Source organism: Rhagoletis pomonella, unplaced genomic scaffold (assembly GCF_013731165.1).
Source record: "Rhagoletis pomonella isolate Grant_MI unplaced genomic scaffold, Rhpom_1.0 Rhpom_scaffold_00004, whole genome shotgun sequence".
Lineage (NCBI taxonomy): Eukaryota > Metazoa > Arthropoda > Insecta > Diptera > Tephritidae > Rhagoletis > Rhagoletis pomonella.
In genome coordinates, this window is record NW_023458558.1 from 63,217,786 (window position 1) to 63,242,178 (window position 24,393).

Here is a 24,393-nt window from a genome sequence, read left to right on the forward strand (position 1 = left end):
GTGTTAGTACACAAAGTAATGAAATAATATTATAAAAATAATATTATGGTTCCGTTTTGGATGTGTCTTCGTAGTTTTCAGGGGAAAAATCCGGTTACAGACTTTTGAGCACCAACTTGTATGAAGCGGCCCCATTGTGCGACGTCTCTTTTCATTCTGATCATTTATGTATACATTTGTCCATATCTATCTCGATTCGTTTTGGCTGTTACAAACAACCGTTATGCGAACAAAGTTAATATACCCTTGTGCACAAGTGCGCTCGGGTATAATAATCTTTCGCAATTTGTTTTTGTGCTACATTTTAAATTATGGGAACAATTTATTCACATGGAATTAGCAATATGGTTGAGTATTTCAGATTTCCCGCAGTTTAAACGTAGAACGCCGTCTTAGTATAAAAAGTGTTTTAATTTTACTATGACAACGTTAAAACCGTGCTTATCGTAAATACATTTTTATATTTTATGACCACGGGCTAATGGTTTGTTAAAACCAGTTTAACCAAATATATATATATAAACCATAGTATGTAATAGAGGGCATATATGTTAAATGAAGGTGTTATTGATGCTTTTTTAATTTAAAATCACAATTAAAAGCAGGAATACCATTCATTGGTTACGAAGTCCAAATACTTTCAGTCAAAGCTATACACTATTTACACGTACGCATTTACAAGGTTCTTGTGCGTCACCATATTTTCATTGAACTTGTTAATTTATACATATGCACCCATGCGGACACAGATTTTCGTATGACGCCCATCGCACTTAACAAACCATACCACCGCTGCGATCGACGAACAGGAAGTTTTACATGCGAGGCACAGATATTTTTTGACGGGGGACTCTGTAATCAATAATAAGCCAAATTAACATTTTCGAATTTAAATTTTTCTTAAAATTATGAAGTCACATGTATATTTATGTATAAATGTGGTTAAGTACATATTTATGTATGTTAATTGCTTTCGCATACAGGCAACAGTGCACGCGCACGCGCACACACGCACCTGATGTGTATAACGCGTCGGCGATCGCTGGGATGTATTAAGTCGAGTTTACGACTCCATTCCATCTGTTTAATTTCATGTCTTAGTTTTTTTCGATCAAAATATGAAATTACACAACTGGCAGGTATCCAGAATATGGATGTGATTACTACAACGGTCACTGTGAAACAAAACAAGAGTGAATTAGCATTGATAAAATTGGGAGTACTCATATCGCTACTTACTGACAATATTGTCTTTCAAAAAGCGCAAAACTCGATTAATATTTATCTCTTCGATAATGTCCCAAAAGCGTTCTACAACATCTTGTATCGTTTTTTCACATACACCCTAAAATTAAACAAAAGGTACAAGTTTAGATAGAAGGAATTTGATAAGAAATAAGTAATTTACTTTATTGCAGAATCCTTGTATGCACGGTGTTCCATCGGGCAACATATCCGGCGGTTCTACCGGAAAGCATGTTTCATTTATGCTCATGCGACAGCAACTGTAATTTTATGGAATTCAATTTATTAATACCTCTGGTTTACAGCAAAAATGTTATATGGATGCCAATATCCAATTCCTATGTTGAATTGCGCGGTGATTCCGAAAATCGAGTTATTTTTTTTTCTATGGATACGTTTTCAAGATATTTTCAATTTACCGTTATTCAGCTTAAAGCAATCAGTTTTTAATCACGTATATCTTACGAACCAATTCAAAAATCTTAATATAAAATACGGCAAATGAAAAGTAATGAAACCCTCCATAAACCTTATATACATCACTTTCCGATAGGGCTTATAGTTTCTGACAAATTAATTAATCATTCCAGCTTTTTTTATTTTTTAATGGAAAAATTTAAAAAATCAAACTTTAACAGACGAAAAATTTTAAAAATTACAGGATCTGTGCCATTCATTTCATTAAAAAATAAAAAAACTGGAATGATTAATTAATTTGTCAGAAGCTATCAGTCCTATCGGAAAGTGATGTATACATGGTTTATGAAGAATTTCATTAGCTTTCATTTTCCGTATTTCATATTTTTAAATTGGTTCGTAAGATATACGGTGCCGAACAGAAGTATTGGCACAGTGAATATTTCGCAATATATACAAAGTTCTTTATTCTAATTTATTTTGGATAATTTTTTATAAAAATATTGTTCACTCTACACCAGAAAACATAATAATAAAATCTCTAAACTTTGTGCAAAACTCAGGAAAATTCATTAAATTTGCACACTAACTTGCAACTTTTTATTCAGATTTTTTAGAAAAATTCTAAGTATGCAGTTTTATAGCCCATTCAAATTTAGTATAACAAAGTGCAAGTTTGAAGTCGCTAGAAAATCGCATTGATTTTTGGTAATTTTTTTTCACGCAAGTTCTTCCATACAAAGTAATTCGACAATTATTTTTTGTATGGAGAAAATGAGCAACACCTTCCACTAAAAAAATTGCCAAAAATCAACGCGATTTTCTAGCGACTTCAAACTTGCACTTTGTTATACTAAATTTGAATGGGCTATAAAACTCTAAAAAATCTGAATAAAAAGTTGCAAGTTAGTGTGCAAATTTATTTTCCAGAGTTTTGCACAAAGTTTAGAGATTTTATTATTATGTTTTCTGGTGTAGAATGAACAACATTTTTATAAAAAATTATCGAAAATAAATTAGAATAAAGAACTTTGCATATATTGCGAAAAATTCACTGTGCCAATACTTCTGTTCGGCACTGTACATGATTAAAAGGAACCGATTTTTGCTTTAAGCTGAATAACGGTAAATTGCAAATATCTCGAAAACGTATGCATAGAAAAAAATTAACCCTATTTTCGGAATCACCGAGCAATTCTACATAGAAATTGGATGGTGGCGTCTGGAGATCAAAAACCAAACTGTTTGTGGTCCAGTGTACTTAACGCTTGACGCTTAACGCCAATTGGCTTTGTGCTAATATTATAATTTAGCACATTAAACATTCTAAGATAATTACAGTGCAAGAACAATTAGAAATGATATTACCGCTTGCACGCATCCTGTATGATGTCACACATGCAGCTCTGCAAGCCTTGTGTCTCACAGTACGGTATGCATTTGCCGTTGCGACATTGACCGCGTTCTTGGCATATTGTTCCGTCTGCCATTGGTGGTGATTTTGGACACTCTGCATGCGTTCCCGAACAACGTGCTTCCTGTTCACAGGTGGCATACTGCGCGTCTCGGCAGTTCATGCCAGCCGGCATAAATTGGCAGTTTTGGCAGCATGGCGAGTTTTTATCGCTACACATGGCACCTTGATTTCGACGTAATTTACAGTTCTTATCGCAACATGCATCATTGTCCTCGGTCCCGAGCAGACCAGCGTCACATTGCTCGTCTCCCTCAACTCGCAAGTTTCCACAGAACGATTCTTCGGGCTCGGAAAAGCAACGACCTGACTTCGCTTGCAAAACTTTACGTATTGAACGTAGAGAGCACGGTGAGAATTTCTGTAGAAACAAGATTATACATACAGACACATATGTGCATACATAACAGGTATACATAGTGCATACATATCGCCCCCCTTATTCCAGAAACACGAATGTGTAATAAGTTGATTGTAAAAACAAATATTTTAAAGCAAGCTTTCTAAATATGAACGAAATCGGACCATAAATACTTGTTTACCAAATATATCGACTTGTTCGCCACATAGGCAAAATTTTTAGTGGAGTTATTCCTTTTCATGTAGTTAATATATGTTCTAAATATAAACCAATTTGTACTATAAATACGGGTTTTTCAAACATCTCGACTCTTGCGCTATCTATCGGCTTAACTCATCTTTCGTATTGCATTGTCATCGGGTTCTGAGCCAACTGTAAAGTTTCAAGTCTCTAGGTCTAGGGAAGCTTGTCTAAAACTGATTTCAAAATTTGCCCCTAACAAACATACATACCCAGAATAGATAATTTAGGTAGGCCTTCTTATCTAAAGCCATTCTAAAAGGACTACCCAAGAAGGCCTGAAAAAAGTGTTTCCCTTGCATGCCTTCTAAAAGGGCTTATCCATTTACAATTTACGCGAATGCATAAATTTATATTGTTAAGCATTACAAATGAATTTTAATAAACATTTAAAGCCGAAATAACACATATTTCATAAAATTAAGCAATACTTCAAAGATGTTTGATGATTTTTATAAATTAAAGAAGCGATTTTAAAAGAACTCCTCCAAAAGGCCTTCTGAAGTACGTCCTATAAAATCCCTTCTGGAAGGCATCCATACGAAAAACAAAGGAGAAAGGAATGTAGAGGGGAAGGCTTCTTGACTCTCAGGAAGGCCTTTCGGAAGGGCTTTTAACTCTTGAAATGAACTACTGGGTTATTTCACCTGTTTATTGCGCCATGATGAAAATGTAGGGGAATCAAGTTTTTTTAAGAGACTTAACTCTACGATCATGTCATTGAAATTATAAAATATGCGGTTTCTCTGTATGCAAGGTATTCTGGGGTTTGGTATAACATAGAACATCCAAAGGTTAATCAAGCCAATAACTCAAAATTCGTAAATTTGCACATTTATGCTTCTGCCATAAGGGAACGATATGTAGATACATATATCGTGATCATCAATGTAAATGGCCTTATTGAAATATTTTCGGGAATGCGGTTTTTATATAGGTCCCTATTCCGTTAGTTAGCTCCCACATTCAAAGCCATATATTAAAAAGTGTGAGATAAATTAGCATCTTTGTAAGCTCTGGGAGCTTTTCCTATGTAAATATAAAAAGTTGTTTGTCTCTGCAAAATTGTATACATACTAAACATCTGCGCAATTTCATTTAAATGGCCTAACAAGACATCCGATCGCCGCGCAAATACTTTCCCTCCCTTTACTCTCATCGTTCCACTTAAGTGTGAGTAAGCACAACCCAGTTTCTGCAAGCGTAAGTAAACTACCGATCAATAGAAAGAAAATAGAAAGTTAATTTGCCTTCCACAGCTACTGCGCGTAAAAGGTATTTGCAAGTAGTGTACTCTACTGGTAGTACTTGAGTAGATTCGAAGAAAACATACATTTGTGGTATCTAAATAAAACTAAGGACAGGAATGTAGTGGAGCGATGAAGAGAGCGACGAGCAAAACGTACTTTCAACCAGTGTGGCCAGAACTTTTTGGACCAACCGGCTAAATTGGCTAATAAAGACGGCTAAACTGTTTCAAGTAAATTTCTCATGTTTTTTTTTTATAAATCACAAGTAGAAAGACTATGTAGTTCTTGGAGAGAAGTTGGCAATTCAAGCTGGAAAAATTTTGCAAGCTAAATTTGCAATTAAGAAAAACATGATTGTGGCACATGGTTGGATTTTTTGTCGACGATAATTAGAATAAACAAGTTCATAAAATTTAAAAATTTAAAAACACGAGCGATTTTAAAATGAAAAATTTAAGTAAATACTTGTTGTAATTAATTTAGTTAATTCCGATGATTTGAAAGGTACTCGGCTGAAAAGAACTGTATTCGTAATCGGAATGCAATATCAACCAGAGTCGATATAGGAAACCCGACAGTTACTACGACAAAGAAATTGAAACGTATGTTGAAGAAAGTCGGACTAACAAGAAATTTACATGTAGATCCTTTGTTTTGCTCCTCTGAAAGAATTTTAAAAATTCTATACAAATTTCTTGTGTTTGAAATGCAACCGTGGATACTAGCTGGCAGGGAAACTTGCAAATTCCTGCAAACTTGCGTTTGTGCAGAAATTTGCAAGTTTCTCTACTTGAGAGAGAATTTGGGAGCATTTTTCGGTACTATCTGATATTTTTAGTGATAACTCTCGCTGGATTTTCGACGAACAAACCTATTGTCTTCCCAGAAAGTTTTGCTTTACATAGAAATTGGAGCTCTTTTATTTTCATTTTGACGCATTTCAGTTCAAGTTGGCCTTCGGTTTTTTGAATTTAAATAAGCTCTCAGCAAAAATAAGTTTTTAAAAAAATACATACAGTAGCTCACAGCTTATTTCAACCAACGTGGATATAGAACTTTATTTGATTGTAGCTTTTAAACTAAACGGAACATCAAACAAATTTCAATGCAAACTAGTAGATTAATATTGCTATAATACCTAATTAAGTGTATCTATTTTCAAAGATGTGTTTTCAACCATTTTTTAATACAAAAACTAAAAATAGTGAAAACTATAATGTCACAGCTTATTTCAACCAACTAATCAAATATGAATATATATATAGCATTAGTTTAAGTTTTTGATATTTCAGTAGTTTGTATGTCCTCCTTTCATATCTATTACCGATTTCAATCTTTTTGGAACCGACTGGACTACTTTTCGTGTTATCTCGGGACTCATTTTTGCCCATTCTTCGGATAAAGCGTTTTTCAGATCGTTTTGCTTGAAATTTTATGTTTGCGAATATTTTGATCTAATATCGCCCATAAATTTTCGATCACGTTCAGATCAGGTGATTGAGCCGGTGGAGCCATCAAGTGAGGGCAATTCCATATAAGCCCCGATTGAACAATGCCCGACTTATGTTTCTGGTCATTGTCTTGATAATACCGAAAATGTGATCGAATTCCGAGATTTTGCGCACTTTGTAGTAGATTCGCTTTCAAAATATTAATATACATTGTTTTGTCCATCGTATCATCTATAAATGTCAAGTTACCAACACCTGCTGCCGACATACAAGCCCAAACCATGACGTGTCCACCTCCGTGTTTTACTGTCGCCTTCAAATTTTTATTCTGCAGCTCAGTATTTGGCTTGCGCCATACATACGACGGGCCGTCGGAGAAAAAAATGTTAAATTTCGACTCGTCAGCAAATAACACTTGGTCCCAAAAACTGAAGTCCTTGTGAACATGCTCTTTTGCAAACCGAAGGCGGCTTTGTTGAATTTTTTGGCTGATGAAGGGCTTTTTGCGTGCTACTCTGCCATTAAATCCGTATTTGCGCAGAACTCTACGAACCGTTTCCGCACTGCTTGACTTTCCCAGCTCATTGCTTATGTCAGTTGCCAGTTTGGGGGCCGTTTGCTTGGGGTTTTCCCTTATCTTACGCAAAATATAATAGGGGTATTCTCGAAGTCTTGCACGATGCACGGATTGCACGAAATGCAAAAATACTATTCCAAATTTCGAAGAGTACGAGAACACCCCATTGCAAAGTGGTAGCATGCATGGGGAGCAAGCAGCGAAATTATGTATCAAATACAATAACAAGAGACAGCAAAAAAAAATTAAGTGAGCGAGATGAGAGGAATGAGAGAAATATGTAGCAATTCCAACAACAAAACAACTAGCACAGGGTCGCTATTATCTTGCTATGCTATTTTGCAAAATATATACATGGGTTTCGACGTTGCATATTTTGCAGCGATAGGAAATGTTGTTTCCCATGAATTTTCTTGTTGTGTGTTTGCAATTTATGCAATCCGTGCTACGTGCAATGGCTTTGCAAGATTTGGAGAATACCCCTAATGCTCATCAGAACCATTGAAAATTTTGTTTGGCGCGATTCTGCCTTTGTTATGGCCTTTGTTTTCGCGCACAAAGCATGATATAATGCACTGTACCGTTGAGTCGCTTAAATTTACCATTTCAGCAATTTCCCGGCGCGAGTGTCCATTTTTGAAGTGGCTGAGGACCAACTCTCGCTGCTCAATGGTGGTGCGTCGTCCCATCTTCGAAAAAAACCGTTTATAATCAAGTTCGATGTCAACCAAATTTTTAAGATGTTATAGCTTCGCACGAAAATGACAGGAAAATTAAAAAAAAATAGAATTTTACATGAAAAACGATGGCTTCTTCGACCAAATATGTCTGGTTGAAATAAGCTGTGATATTGTAGTTAGCACTATTTTTGGTTTTTATATTAAAAAATTGTTTAAAACGTATCTTTAAAAATAAATTCAATTAATTTGGTACTGTAGCGATATTGGTCTATTGGTTTGCATTTACATTTTTTTAATATTCGGTCTAGTTTGAAATTTATAATTACTTGAACTTCTAAACTCATGCTGGTTGAAATAAGCTGTGAGCCACTGTATGTATGTGTACATAGTGCTTGAAAATATCAATTTTTCCCTTACCTTAAATCTTTAAGCGTGGGCAATAATGATGTTTTGTAATTAAGGCAGAGTTGAATTTGCGCCTTCTGGGAAGACAATACCTGTAATATTTATCCTATGTGTTGGCACTATATCCAAACAAAAACTCGTGTTAAGCAAACAGTGAAACAATTTATTATTTTCTAAGTTTGTGAATAACTTAAATTTAAGACATTCATAACAAACATTTTATGAAGAAAATCCCCGCTACGGCCATCTTTAGAAAAAATATATTCGCTTTAAATAAAAATAAGCGAAATCGGCCCAATTTTTATAACCCTGCCTGACATGAACATTTTCTTCGCGATAAGGCTAGTAGCCATTTGAATATCTGAATATTTCAGCCCTATTCTAATAAAACCTCACAACTGAGTTGTGAGCAAAAATTTGTGAGATTTCTTGTGAGGTCTATTTTGTGAGGTTATTCTTGCCCACACCTCATAAGAAAAAAGCTCAACAAAATCACCACACGAGGTGAAAAGCATTTTACTGTCTAACAGCTGTTTCGTAAATAAAATAAATACAAAAGATGGATGCTGAACAACAGGAAAAGTAAATATTTTTGCAATTTGTTTATTTTTTTGATAATTACCGATTTTATTTATTTTCTAGGCGAATTCGAAAAGAAATAACAAAGCAGGAGTAGCTCCAGTACTTCACACAGTTTGCAATCCACAACTGGGTGCAAATTTTGTATGGAAATGAAATAGTATGCCTCTTCCGAAACTGCCGCAAAAACAAGCAATAACTCCCGTCATTACTGAATATACTTTCAGTTTAAAAAAAAATTAACACAAGCACTGATAGCGACCGAAAATTAACAAAACATTATTCAATTGCTCAATAAAAATCGGCTGTTTTTCTCTTGTGAGGGTTTCATTCGTACATCATAAATTTTCTGACAATTGTGAGCGTTTGAGCTTTCGCATTTACGCCTTTATCTAAAAAGTACGGTAAGATAGAAGTATTTTGTGTACATTTTTAAAACTCAATTACAAATTTTAATTTTACACTTAACTACACTTACATAAATTCTAGGGCTTAGCCATATATCAATTATATGATATTTTAATAAGTAAATATATTTGGTTTAAATTTTAAGTTTTTATATGTTGAAAGTTTATTATTGAATAATCAAAAATTTTCGTTTTGATAACAAACAAATTCATTGAACCATAAATTCAACATCAAGAATTACTGGGAATGCGGAATCTTGTATTATATCAATCTCGTTACCATATGGTGTTTAGTGTTGGAAAATTTTTGCTCTTAAAATTAAGAAAATCATGTCAAGCCCAAGAAAACTACTCAAAAAAGCGAATATGTGGAAGATTTCAGACCTTGAGTGGTAGGTGTGGTAGATGCTCAAAAAAGTGGCAGATCTACCACAATGTGGTAGAAGTCCGATCACAGCTAACAACCAGAATTGAAATTTAAAACGCAAGTACTTACAGTACTTACAACATGTATACAGAGAGTAGATTTGCTACTCCCTTTTGGCAACTGCAAACATCTCTCGTACGCGATGAGAGAGAAAGTAGAGTACCTACTTTGGTGGATTAATAACAAGTACGCTAAGTATTTACACTCTCAACGCCAAGTAGTGGAAAAGGGTTAAAACTGAAATTAGTCAAGAACGCAGAACGTATACTTAAACGCAGTCTGTATACGCAGAATTTTGTCGATTACTGGAGCCCTCAGTATTGCTTACTACAGTGTTGCCGCTTCTCAATGGCTTTTCATAAACTTACCTTTTCAACTACAATTTTTCGTGCTATAATAGATTGTAGCTAAATATAAACTACTTAGTTTTCAACAAAAAACCTTATTCAATAGTAATTTTCAAATATTTTAAACGTATTTTGAATAGGAAATTGTAACTTTTTTACCATCTGCAAAACTGACGAAGTGGCAACCATTTATAGAAGGGAGAAATCAGCTGACACGGAAAAATCTAAATTCCGCAGATTTCTGCGCTACGGGCTACAACTACAGAAAAATTCTGCGGTGTTGAGTTTTCATTTACATGGCGCTCTGGTAAGACAGATCGTGTCAGCTGACTCGGGTTTACGTTCTTGAGTAATTTCAGTTTAACAATGTATTTTGAGTAGAGTACAATAAAACAGTACTTATTGAACGAAATGCGGCAAATACACTTGCGCTGGTTGTTGTTGTTGTAGCACTACAACAACCCCGCCCAGATCGGCTGATATCTCAGTCATTGTCGTCGAGTTCCACTAACGGCATCCCCAAGAAGCGTGCAGCCTCTATGGGGTCGGTCCACAGGGACGCGACCGGGCATGCGAAGAGATGTTTCGAGTCGTGAGGGGTCTCTCCGCATGCCGGACATTCGTTCGGCACATCCGCATTTAGCCTACTCAGGAGTTTAGCCTGCTGCAGTAGCCAGAGCGAAGTTGGGCTATTGTTGTTCTGGTCTCCCGAGGCAGATGGAGCTCCGTCGCGTCAATGTCCGGTGTTTGTGTGCCTAGAACGGCATTCACAGGTCTTGATTCTACATAACTCGAGACTGCGTGCCTGTGAATGCCGTTCAGGGCCTGTCTGTAAGCTGACGGGTCCAGGGGCTGCTTAATGAACCACGGGACTTCGTCCGTCAGTTCATATAGATGCCTCCTGACGTGCCTAGGCGAGGGCTCCTCTGCAAGCAGCTGTCTGCTTGGGTGGCCACTTCTGTGGCTCCCGATCACGAACTGCTTGCAGAGCATTATATTGTGCTCCTTTACAGGGAGCATTTGCGCCTCGCCGTGCAGGTGGTGTTCAGGCGACATCAGGAGGCATCCTGTCGCTGTCCTGAGTGCGGTGTTCTGTACAGTCTGTAGCTTCATCCACTGCGTCCTACTAGTCCCCGGCGACCACACTGGTGCTGCGTAGTTTAAAACCGGCCGGCCTATTGCCTTGTATGTTGCCAGCAACGTTTCTTTGTCTTTGCCCCAAGTACTGCCGGCTAGCTACTTGAGGACCTTGTTGCGGCTCTGTACTTTATTGACAATAGCGGTTGCATGCGCAGAGAAGGAGAACAGGCTGTCGAATGTTACTCCGAGTATTTTAGGATTATTCACCGTCGGAATTGGTGTGTCATCGACGAGAATTCCTAGCGGTAGCCTGACCTCCTTCATCCGGGTTGTGAACAGGGTCGCAGAGGATTTCGTAAGGGAGAGGGCTAGACACCCAGATAATGAGCCTCTGTGGGAGAGAGGAAGCCTCGATATCTTCTAGCAGCGTGGAATGGGTGACGGTGTCAAACGCCTTTGACAAGTCCAACGCTACTAGAATCGTTCTCACAGGGACGGTTACGGTTAAGGCCACGAGTTATTTGAGTGTTTATGGCGTTAAGTGCTGTTGTTGTACTTTACGGAAACCATGCTGATGCTTCACTGGGGTCAGGTGGTTCGTGAAATACGGGAGCAGCAAGGCCTCAAGTGTCTTAGCTACCGGGGAAAGGAGTGTTATCGGCCGATACGAATCTCCTTTGTTGGCACATTGATTGGACAGTGACCTCACGGTTGACCAAAGCTTACTCACACCAGAGGTGAAGTTACAGGTCTTCAGATGCTCTTCCCACTTCTTCCGGCTATGTACGTTGACTAGTTGCCGAATCTCCACGTTGAGATCCCTGATACGGGGATCTCCGGGATCGGCCGACGAAGGCTGTGAAGTACTTTCACAAAAATACACTTATTCACATGGTTGTTAAATATGTTTTATCAGATATTCTTTCGTAAATTTGTTAATGAAGTTTCAATGAATGAAAAATATAGACAGTTGTTGGAAGGCAAGCAAACGATACTGAAGCTACCCCGGATTTTAATTCATCACAGATGGCGCCCGAGAGGATAAGAACCAAATGGATTTATAATCTACACAGGGACGAGATTGTGGGTATCCTGCAGTATTTTTCAATTCAAGATTCTGGCAGCGTAGCCGAAATGCGGAAACGCTTATCAGCCTTCGTCTTCGACAGCGAACACACAGAGGATATTCAACGGCAGTTAAGAGAATTGGAACAACAGTATTCAGCGGGATCTTCTTCCGGACAACTATGCAATAATGATGATGCAATTCCTGTTGAACCAAGAAATACCGAATTGGAGGGGCAATATTCAGCTAAATCATCTTGTGAACAATCATCCACCTTCAGAAATGATGATGTGATTCCTGTCGGCCTAGTAACTAACAGCAATCCTCCGTATGCAGCAGTTATTGACCAAGTCAGAAAATGGTCAATCAAATTCGACGGTATGAAAGATCCTATCTTTTTCATCGAACGAATTGAAGAACTGATGGAAGTTTATGCTCTGCCGTGCGATATGGTTATGAAAACCATGCCCGAGTTACTCAAAGACAAGGGTTTGCTCTGGTATCGCAACTGCAGGCGAAACTGGCCATGCTGGAAAGATTTCAAGGACGATTTCTTGAAATTCTTTTTGCCACCACGTTACTTTGAAACCCTGGAGGATCAAATCAGGACTCGTCGTCAAAAGCCAAACGAAATTTTCAAGGACTATGTTTTAAGCTTATGTGACTTGATGCGACATACGGAAATTCCTGAGAGACGGCAATTGGAACGAATTTATCGCTGATTACCAACTCTACATCAAGCGAGCGGATTTTGATTCTCTTACGCAACTTACAACATTGGCTGAAGACTTTGAAGAAATATTAAAGGATCAAAATAGACAAGCTGCAAAAATTAATCAATTAGACCAACGGAAAGAACCGTCAAACACTTTGCAACAACAACCAAACCACATGCGAAACGTATGCCATCGTTGTGCTGGTCAAGGACATTTCGCAAAGGATTGTCAACGAGCAAAAGTTTTTTTTGTTGGGTTTGTGGTCGTCGTAACATAAAGACGATTGACTGTTGCAAAAAAGATGCGGGAAACCAACTCAGGCTTCGATTGAATGGAGGGGAATCGAGGTCTCAGACATCTCAGTAGGTACTCTCCAATACAACAACAACAGAATCATTGCCAACATTCAACTTGAAAATATTAAAGCGGAAGCCACAATTGATACGGGATCTTCGCGGAGTTTCATCAGCCAAGAGTTTGTTTCTCGTTTTCATTTAAATTACAAACTTAAATCACTGAAAAAAAAAATTCGGATGGCAAACGGGTTTACAGAGGAAATTAAATTCGTTTTAGAAACGGATTTGCAGTTTAACAAAATGTTATCAAAATTTCAATTTATGGTTATGGAGTCGGTTATAGATGACATTCTTGGAATGGATTTCTTGAAAGAAATGAATACTTTTATATCATTTGGGAATGCAAAGCTTCAATTACCGCCAATTAGTACATCCGCGAAACATCTTAAATGTACGTTGGCAAAAGAAATTTCAGAAGAGGCATCGATTAAAGAATTTTTGTAAAACGAATTAATGAAATTTGAAGAGGTACAGGAACCTTCGAATGTTACCACACATAAAATTGTTATGAAAGACGGTCGGCCTATTAAACAGCGATATTTTCCTCGAAATCCTGCAATGCAAAGTGTTATCATCGAAAAGGTGGACGATTTACTTGGAAAAGGTTGTATTGAACCTTCACAGAGTCCTTTCAGTGCATCGATTACAGGCAACTTAACGCAAAATCTGTACCAGATGCATATCCTCTTCCACGAATACAACACATCCTTGATCGACTTCGCAATGCTAAGTATTTCAGCAGCCTTGATCTGAAAGACGGTTATTGGCAGATACCGATGGAAGAAAACAGTAAGCAGTTTACCGCATTTACAGTACCAGGTCGTGGACTTTTTCAATGGCGTGTTATGCCATTTGGTTTACATTCGGCTCCAGCCACATTTCAACGTGCACTGGATAAAGTAATCGGTGCTGATCTTGAACCTTTCGTTTTTGCTTCTTTGGATGACATAATTGTTACTAGTAAAACTTTCAAAGAACATAAATCAATGCTAGCAGAAGTGTTTCGAAGACTACGTGCAGCTAATCTGCGAATTAATGTTGATAAGTGTTCGTTTTTCACACGTAAAACTAGATACCTGGGCCACATAATTAGTGATGATGGAGTTCACACGGATCCTGAAAAGATAGATGCTATAAGAAACCTTCATGTACCACAAAATATTCGAGAGTTACGTCGATTTATTGGTACCACTTCATGGTATCGAAGATTTGTACCAGAGTTTTCTCAAATAGCACACCCTTTAAACCATTTGTTGCGGAAAGGATCAAAGTGGGAGTGGAAGGAGGAACATCAAAAGCTTTTGATGACCTCAAACTCAAGCTCACAGAAGCACCTGTTTTGGCATGTCCTGATTTTACGGAAAAATTCATTCTTCAGACTGACGCCAGCGATTACGGTTTGGGGCAGTCTTAACACAAAAAATCGATGGAAAAGAGCGAGTAATTGCATACGCAAGTCGACATTTGAGCACCGTTGAATTAAAGTTTTCTACGACGGAGAAAGAATGCTTAGCTATCATATGGGCCATCAGGAAAATGAGGCAGTATCTTGGAGGATACCATTTTACAGTTGTAACGGACCATTTAGCATTAAAATGGTTAAATTCAATCCAAAGTCCTTCCGGCCGAATTGCACGTTGGGCTTTAGAGTTACCACAGTATCAGTTTGATGTGCAGTATAGAAGAGGTGAGTTGAATACAGTCGCCGATACATTATCACGTCAACCAACAGAAGATTTACGATTAACATCTGATGATCCGCAGTGCAACTGGCTGAAGAAGAAAATAGAAGAAGTTCGTACGAATGGGCAGGCTAATCCTGGATTTTGTATCGAAGATGGGAAACTTTATCGTCGTTTTTCCACTCAGACGGACGATAGCGAGTACACTCCTTGGAAATAGTGTGTAGGTAAACCTGATCGAGTTCGCGTTCTTATGGAAAACCACGATAGTCCGACTGCTGGTCATTTGGGAATAAGGAAAACTACTATTCGCATTATCAATCGATATTATTGGCCAGGTATGCATCGTGACATAAGACGTTATGTACAGCGGTGTATATCTTGTCAGAAATATAAAGCATCACAGCAACGCCCAGCGGGAATGATGCTTTCAGCGACACCTAAAGAACCATGGGAAGTACTGTGCGCTGATTTCGTTGGTCCTTTGCCTCGTTCGAAACATGGCAATTCAACACTTTTGGTTTTTTTAACAAATTTTCGAAATGGGTAGAATTGGTTCCACTACGCTCGCCCAATGCACGCAACTTGTGCAAGGCATTCCGGGAACGCATACTTTCGAGCTTTGGAGTTCCTAAAAGCTTTTTAGCCGATAATGGTACTCAATTTACTAGTCGTAGGTTCAAGGATTTTTTATTAAAACTAGGCATTAGTGTACGGTACACGGCTCCATATATGCCCCAAGAAAATCCAACAGAAAGAGCTAATAGAACAATCAAAACTATGATTGCTCAATTTGCTGACGGAGCACATAGCACTTGGGATGAACTTCTTCCAGAATTTATGTTAGCTATCAATTCAGCAGTTTCAAATTCCACAGGTTACAGCCCTGCATATATTGTTCAAGGTAGGGAACCAAGATTACCATCCTCCCTTTATGATCAAAGTATACAGCCAACCGGGATTTCGGAAGAAACTAGTAAAGAAAAAGAAATCCGTCTTAAGGAAATAATTTTAATCGTTCGCAGAAATTTGGAGCAAGCAGCAAGCTAAATCGTACAATCTTCGGCATCGGGAGTGGAAACCAAAAATTGGAGACCAAGTATTACTTCGACAACACCACATTTCAAGTGCAGTAGAAAATTTTGCCGCCAAACTTGGACCTAAGTATGATGGTCCATTTACTGTAATTGGATTTATTTCACCCGTAATTGTAAAACTGAGGAAAGAAAATGAATCGCGACTTCGGACAGGTCACCTATCGCAATTAAAAGCCTTTGTTTCCCGAAGAGGAGAATAAGTGTGAAGTACTTTCACAAAAATACACATGGTTGTTTAAATATGTTTTATCAGATATTCTTTTGTAAATTTGTTAATGAAGTTTCAATGAATGAAAAATATAGACAGTTGTTGGAAGGCAAGCAAACGATACTGAAGCTACCCCGGATTTTAATTCATCACAAGGCTATCACGCTCATCGGCTAGCACAGCCGCTTCAGCAGGGAAATTTGGACGTGGGTCGGTGATACATCCTGCCGGTACGAAGCGAGCTGCAGCAGCGGTGACAGCCCTGCGGAACTTACGTTCACCAAGGTGGACATCGGTTGGTGTGGGAGAGCAGCGAAGGTGTTTTCAGTAAATTCCGCGAAGCCTTTCCAATCAGCTTTAGAAAAGTTGATATATGTTCGGTGCTCCGCGGAAGCAAAGTCGGTTGGTTTATCGATCGATGTGACTATGGGCAGATGGTCTGATGCCAAAGTCAGCATAGGTCGCCATGATATGCTGTTTATCAGACCAGCGGTGATTATTGTTATGTCTGGCGAGCTGCAGCAGCTGCCCATAATCCTGGTGGGTGCGTCGTCGTTCATTGTGCAGAATGTCGAATCGTCTATCTGCTCAGCCAAGTCAGTTCCCCTACGATCGTTTGACAGGCTTGAGTGCCAAAGATCGTGGTGCGCATTAAAGTCGCCTACTACCATACGGTTTTCACCTCTGAGGAGCGCACCTATGTCAGGGTGATATCCTGCCGGGCAGCAGGTGACAGGGGGTATATAAACATTAAATATTTCGAGCTCAACATCGCCTGACCGAATAGCAATGCCCTGACATTCTAGGGTGGTATCCCTGCGGTCGATGTCTGCTTCGATAAGACGATACTGCACGGTGTGGTGCGTGATGAACGCTAAGTCACCACCATTATCCCGCTCGCGATCTCGACGGTGCACGTTGTACCCGGCACAATTCAATAGTGTTGAATTGCTGTGCAACTTTGTCTCTTGGGTCGCAGCTATCAATATGCCATGCCTTCCCATGAAGACGGTTATCTCCTCGATCTTGTTCTGAAGCCCGTTAGTTACATTGAAGGAGCTTCATGTGGTTCGGGAGACGTGTGGTGATGCGGGATGTGAGGGATGTGTGTGGTCGTGCCGCAGTTGGCTGTGTGCGCTGCTGAGGTGGTTGCCGCCCTGTGGTGGTGGCGGGAGGCGTCGCAGTTGAGGTCTGCGACCGAGCAGCGCAACACGATGTGTCCGTAATCCTGAGCAGACTCTGAGGTGACTCCACCCCTCGCAAGCATTGCACTTGACAGAGGTAGAGTTGTGGTGTAGTCGTCTCTGGCATACACAGCAGGTGTAGGTTTCTGGCCCTGGGTTTGACTCGATACCAGCCCTGAGTAGGAGAACAACTTCTGAGATACTTCACCGACCTAAACGGGGTTAGATCGCCGAAACAACAGCCCTTGGTCGGGTAAAATCCGAGTCATTCCGGTACGTAGAACCGGCTGTCGTGGGAACACTTTCGCTGGTTGTTGTTGTTTTTGTTGTAGCGGCTGGTTGTTGTTGTTGTTGTAGCGGCTACAACAACCCCGCCCAGGACGGTTGGTATCTCAGTCGTTGACGTTCCACTAACGGCAACCCTAGGAAGCGTGCAGCTTCTGTAGGGTTTGTCCACAGGGACAAGGCCGTTAGGGTTGTCGGGTTTTCCGGACACTCATTCGGCACATCCTCATTCAACCTACTCAGGTAGGAGTTCAACCTGCTGCAGTAGCCGGAGCGAAGTTGTGCAAGTGTTGTGCGTGTCTCCCGAGGCAGATGAAGCTCCGTCTCGTCTATGTCCGGGGGTGGTTCATATAGATGCCTCCTGACGTGCCTAGGCGAGGGCTCCTCTGCAAGCAGCTGTCTGCTTGGGTGGCCACTTCTGTGGCTCCCGATCACGAACTGCTTGCAGAGCATTATATTGTGCTCCTTTACAGGGAGCATTTGCGCCTCGCCGTGCAGGTGGTGTTCAGGCGACATCAGGAGGCATCCTGTCGCTGTCCTGAGTGCGGTGTTCTGTACAGTCTGTAGCTTCGTCCACTGCGTCCTACTAGTCCCTGGCGACCACACTGGCGCTGCGTAGCTCAAAACCGGCCGGCCTATTGCCTTGTATGTTGCCAGCAACGTTTCTTTGTCTTTGCCCCAAGTACTGCCGGCTAGCGACTTGAGGACCTTGTTGCGGCTCTGTACTTTATTGACAATAGCGGTTGAGTGCGCAGAGAAGGAGAGCAGGCTGTCGAATGTTACTCCGAGTATTTTGGGGTTATTCACCGTCGGAATTGGTGTGTCATCGACGTGAATCCCCAGCGGTAGCCTGACCTCCTTCGTCCAGGTTGTGAACAGGGTCGCGGAGGATTTCGTAGGGGAGAGGGCTAGACACTTTGCAGTGAAGAAGCGAGAAAGTTCGGAGAGATACCCGTTTACTTTCGAACACAGGTCATCAATTCCATTCCCAGTCGCCATGATCGAGCAATCGTCGGCATAAGAGACAATCGAGAAAATCTGATTAAGCGGTCTGGTTTGTCCGAATTTGAACCCAAACACCAGTTATAGTTATTATTCACGCTTATTCAAAATACATAATATATAAAAAATATACATTTGTTCTTATTAGTAATATATAAACAGGGAATTTTTAAAACCCATCGCACATGTGCGGGATATTAATAGCTAGATTGCATAACGTGTGTTAGAATATATCTTAATCAAAATGCACACCAAATTGCTTAGATTGATCCTTCACCTAGCCATACCCGATTAACTGGCCTTGTATGCACAGAAAAAATCCAGTACAAATTAATTAATCACCAAACCTACTTAATCAAAATGAGGGTTAATGATTAAAAAATCATTTTTTTTTTATCGCGGTTACGATTACTGGTTCAATCAGATTTAAATTAATCATAATTAACTGTAATCGGATTGACTTAAATCGAATTAACTAATTGATTAAAAAATCAATTGATTAGTGTCAACACTAGTTGTAAGTATGTGTCGGATAGAGCCTTGCATTGAGGGTGCCGATATGTAATCATACATATCGTCGTTTAAAGTTCAAAACCGCGTATCAACAAAATGCATGTATGTGAGGTTGCATAAATTATTTTCTTGAGAGTAAAAACACTCATATTTCAAAATGGTTATCTTGTTTATAAAGCAATCGCATTTCTGGCTAGTATATTTCAGGACGAATGAATAAGGTTTGAGCCAAGAGCTTTTGTGAGCAAATCCAATTTTCGGCAGCAAATGTCAGTTACGCGGTTTTGCAGAATGACGATACGCGGTTTTGTACTTTAAACGACGATATGTATATATGTATGTATAAAGAAGATGCGGCTAGTTTGTTATGAAGTATTTACCTTATTATTAACGTCATAACCGCTTACAGAATATGTGTACATAAGAAAACTTCCCCCTTGTGAGGCACTGGGTGAGCATTCCGGTATATCCGGATCGTGTTCCGATCCCCAATTGTGGCCGAACTCATGCGCAGTTACCAAATCTGCTTCGCGTGTTATGACACGCTGTCCATAATGATTCCGTGAGCTACTCAATCCCGAATTTAAATACAGAGTGTACCCATTTTTAAAATACTCTATTGAATGAAAAAAAAAACATTACATCATTAGCGCATACGTATTTTATATATGTAAAACACAAGGCATATTAAATAAAGTAGAAGTGTTTTTGACATTTCTCTCTTTAGAACACCGACAATAACGTCAAATGATTTAACCCTTTTAGTTGGCGTTTTCCATTTTTCATTAAAAATTCATTCGCGTGCTGTGAGAATGTTTTGAATTGTGTGAACTTTGTTTTTCGACCACATCCATTTATAGAAAAAATTAAAAAGAGCAAGAACTTCGAGCTTTGCGCCGTATATGGGAAGAGCCACGACTTTAAAGTGGTGCGATACTTTAAGGGGCCTAGTTTCAAAGTTAAGAGATTTCGTTGGGAGAACGGCCGCGGTTTTCAATTGGAAGATTATTCCCGTGTTTGTCAAAATCATTTGAACGCGAACGATTTATTACTTGCCCATTGCAGGAAAATATTTTTAAGCGTATGCATTTACACCCAGGTGCAGTTCCCATGCCCTGGGAGGTTTCTGTGCCTAGAATGCCTGAGACACCCGAAAGTTCAGAAGAGACGATATCATCTGTTGATGCGCAGACGCAAACTGAGTAAGTCTGTAAGAATTAAGTAGTTTCATACAAAATTATGCACACAAAAGCACGTCAGGACCTAGATGTACACTGATATACACTGGCGATCAAAACCGAGTGCATATACCACACTTTATTACTTACAGCAACATAACTTTCTTTATAATAAGCAGATGGCTTTGAAAAACTAAACTAAACTAAAAGGAATCAAGCGATTCACAGCAAAAACGAAAGGCGACTCTATTCACTCGGTTTTGAACTTTTCTGTTTTCTGATGTTAGGAGGTTGATGTCGAGATAGACTTCCTTGTTCATTATTCCTTTAATATTAACCAACTGCACCAATTGCCAGCAATTAAAACACCTCAAGGCATTAAGCTGCCACTGAAATTTTGTAAAAAGTCTCGAGAATTGGAGCTTTCGTCCGATGGAACGAAAATTAATTTTTTCTAGAGCGATAGAAAGGAGTATTTTTGGTAAAGACCTCATCAATATCTTCAAAAACATCATTTCAAGAAAAATGGTGGTAGCAGCTTAATAATTTCGGAGTGTTTTACTTGGTGGCATTTGTATATTCTCCAAACCAATTTGCCGGACTTTGTAGACAAAAGCGCATACCCTGAGGAAGAAGTTGTTTGCCAGCAGGACAGAGATCCAAAGGATCCTGAAAATAATCGACACCGTCGGCTACTTGAGAAAAATTCTCACGTAATGCAGTGCAGCCCTCAACGCCATCGACAAATTGAGCGCTGTGGACAAGAGAGGATTAGCAAAGCACAAGCGAGCTACCAGTAACATGGAAGAGCTTTAGAGGCGAGTAACATTATAATGGGGTAATATTACAAGCAACATCATTGAAAACTCAGTAGAGAGCATTCCCAGACGTATGAAAATTGCTAGTTAAAACAAGGGAGTCTCCACAATCTTGATATCAACCCCCTAAAACCTCAAAACAGAATAGTTCAAAACTCAGTGAATAGTGGCCTTTTGTTTGCTTTGAATCGCTTGATTCCTTTTAAAGTTATCTTTTCTGTATACTAGGCTTTATTCCTTGAATAATAAGGACCGATATCTGAAAATTTCAAAACAATCCGTTTATTATTAAAAAAGTTATAATGTTGATATAAGTAATAAAATGTGGTACATGCACTCGGTTTTGATCGCTAGCGTACATGCGTACATATCTGTGTTCGTATGGAAAAGTAGCTTATGTCGAAAGGCTGGCTTTAGTATAATGCGGCAATCCCTTTATTTTTTAAACGGCAAGGAATTTTTTGATGAGACTTAATAAGAATATTGACTTGCTAGTATCGGAACTATTTCTTCCACGTTTATTTGCCAAAAGTTGTTCCACGGCTTAGCGCCAGTGAGTCATTCGCAATCGTATGCTGCGAATGCCGATTTATACTAAAGCCAGCCTTTCGACATAAGCTACTTTTCCATATGAACACAGATATGTATGTGTACATGAATTTGTTTACCAACACGTTTTTAAATTTTTTCACCAGCAATGATTCCATACAATGTAGTTCCGAAACGGAAATATACATTCTTAATGAAGAAATTAAGACAATGGAACACACTATAGCGGATCTTACCGCCCAGTTTAGCGAGGCTAAGTCTTTACAAGCCTTCCTTGAAAATTTTTTTACTAAAGGGCAGTTAAAAAAACTATCAAGAAATAGTTAGAGTTAAGTGTTCATATAAATTTAGAAGAAAATATTAAATAATTTTTTAAAAGTGCCGGATGTATTTTAGGATTAAATATTTAAATAAGAAACTAAATGCGCAAAACATTGGACAAATAAAAACAAAAAAATTTTTAAAACAGTTTCATAAAATATTTCTTTCATTTTGTTAACTAGGTTTCCTTTATGAGGTTTTCGTTTGCGTCCATATGTATACATATGTGCATATCTCTGAACGTAATATTGAAGTAATTCTTAAAATTAGTATACGTACATATGTATGTATTTATGCTGATGCGTTTCAATTGATGCTAACGTGTAGCAAACATAGCACTCGCACCTCAAAGGGTTAATTTGTTTGTTTACAGTTTTTTGACATTATAACTAGCTACAAGAGTTCCAGCTAGTTGTCACTTCTATCTTATTAAATATGCCCTGTTTATACACATAAATAAAGTAAGAAGTAAAAAATATAAAATGAAAATAACCAATTGCTTGTGAATAATCCAAAATTTAATTAAAAGATGTGGGCACGCTATCAAAATTATATTAAAAAAGAATTAGCAATTTTATTTCATTGGTCACAAACTTATATGGATGTACAAATAAAAGTTTTTTAAAACAAAAAAAAAACAAAAAAATTCTAACTTAAAGATTTATTTTTTGTCCAACAACCTGGTGTACAAATCCCACCAACGGAATTGCGACGTGGAGAACCTACATAAGCCAAACCTAGTATACCGCCTTCAAATTTTAGATCAGTAAAGAGATGTGCTAAGCAAAAATCTTTATGACTATATTCTCTCGAAAACACCTACAAACATCCATTATTATTATGATGTAATGAGAAGAAAAAGCAAAGAGAGCATATACAGTGGAAATATTGATTACGTCGATATAAATAGACCTAAAGCTATACGAAAAACAAGTTTTTAATTTTACAAATCATACTTACCTCCAATAAATTGCGTACATCCCATTTTTCACGAATCATATTGTAATGAGCTTCTCCACCACGTAGCCGGGTCGGCTCTGAGTGAACAACAATTTTCTTTATCACAAAACCCATACCTTTAAAGCCTTCTTGATCCTGGAGTATATGTATATCAAAATAAATGGTTAATTTGTCAAATAAATGGAATTAATGCATTTCCTTACTGTTCGATCTTGCCATACAGTATCGTTATAAATTTTATGCACACGATCAATAAGACTTATCTGAGATAAGAGAAGAACAACAAATAAGTTAGAGCAATTAAGTTAATTATAAAATTAGATATCACAATGTACCAAGTAATTTATAGTCGTTTTGGTATTCCCACCTCCCATTTCTTGAAAGAAACGGTAGTCGGCTACTAGTAAAAGTGGACACCGAGTTTTAGTGGGTGTGTACTCATATTGATCCGCTTGTCGTTTTTTACGTTTATGCGCACTGTCGTCCCCGTCATCTTTTTGTAACAGCAGTGTTTGAGAATGGTGCGAATGTCGATCTATATCTTCATCTTCATCTATTTCTAAATCTAAGGGCCGATGAATTGTGTAAGTTTATTAAAATTGTTATATATATTACCTAATCCCTCTTTGACATAACCGCATGTCATGGGCGCACCACTCAGCCCATTATTATTCTTGTTCCAATTCAATTTCATATCAGACGTTCTATATGCTACCATAGTTTTTCCCGCTTCCAAAGGCAAGTGTCGCCATGATGGCTTTCGCAATAAAAAATAAAAAATTTGAGAAATAAGATATTAACCAGCAAACTGCCAATTACCTCTACGTGATATGTTTCATCCGGTAGATGTATGGACATAGTCATCAAACCATCATCGATGTGCGCTCGAACAGATGATTCCATTTCACCGAATACACGTCCGGTGTAATAATTATCATGATCTGTTTAAAGATATGAGACAATTATTATCTACGAGTATACAAAAAAATCGTGGATTTTGAAAGAGTACTTACCCAGATGTACCACCGTCTCATTTCCATCGCCATCTACCGTGTACGCCTTGAAGTTACTGTGTAAGACTTCCCGATGTGGGTGAAGTATCAGTCGAAAATGTTTCCCCAAGGTCTTGAACTCTACCTCCTTGATCACGTTATAGGGGTGTGAACTGTGTTTAATACCGCGCTTAACAATTTTGTGTCTACAATCTTCGCTGCGGAGTATCTCGTAATGTCGGAGTGTCCTATGAAGTGTGGCTGCGATCCAATTCCGTTAATTTTTCCACCAAAGACCATAATATTAGCTTTTACTTACATGCATTCTGGAGAAAAACTACTGATAAAATTACTAAAAAAACACCATTTCCATTGAAAACTCTAAGAACTGTTGTCATTTTCACTAATTTTCGCACAATATTGATTTTTTGCGGAAAAAGTTTGTTGCCACCAAGGCATATTGCCACCTTACACATTAAGTATTGTTACGATTATCCTCGAAACCTTGAGGGATTTCCCAAATATA

At 38.6% G+C, this 24,393-nt stretch overlaps 1 protein-coding gene across 4 annotated transcripts; it reads right to left on the reverse strand.

The window, feature by feature from the left end:
• Positions 1-265: 265 nt before the first annotated feature.
• Positions 266-24,351, reverse strand: LOC118737956 (ADAM 17-like protease). Of its 4 annotated transcripts, none has more exons than XM_036468795.1 (14): positions 24,187-24,351; positions 23,889-24,128; positions 23,695-23,816; positions 23,491-23,632; positions 23,211-23,434; positions 23,079-23,138; positions 22,876-23,010; positions 22,596-22,734; positions 19,430-19,665; positions 3,031-3,497; positions 1,409-1,505; positions 1,240-1,345; positions 1,016-1,175; positions 266-852 (listed from the first exon to the last, which is right to left on the reverse strand). In XM_036468795.1, exons 1-14 carry the CDS (start codon positions 24,341-24,343, stop codon positions 816-818), a joined length of 2,322 nt encoding a protein of 773 aa, XP_036324688.1. In that variant the 5' UTR covers positions 24,344-24,351; the 3' UTR covers positions 266-815. The 4 variants fall into 4 exon arrangements, with proteins under 4 accessions (XP_036324688.1, XP_036324687.1, XP_036324686.1 ...); XM_036468794.1 differs by having other exon boundaries at positions 23,211-23,440; XM_036468793.1 differs by lacking the exon at positions 266-852 and having other exon boundaries at positions 895-1,175.
• Between the last annotated feature and the right edge of the window lie 42 nt (positions 24,352-24,393).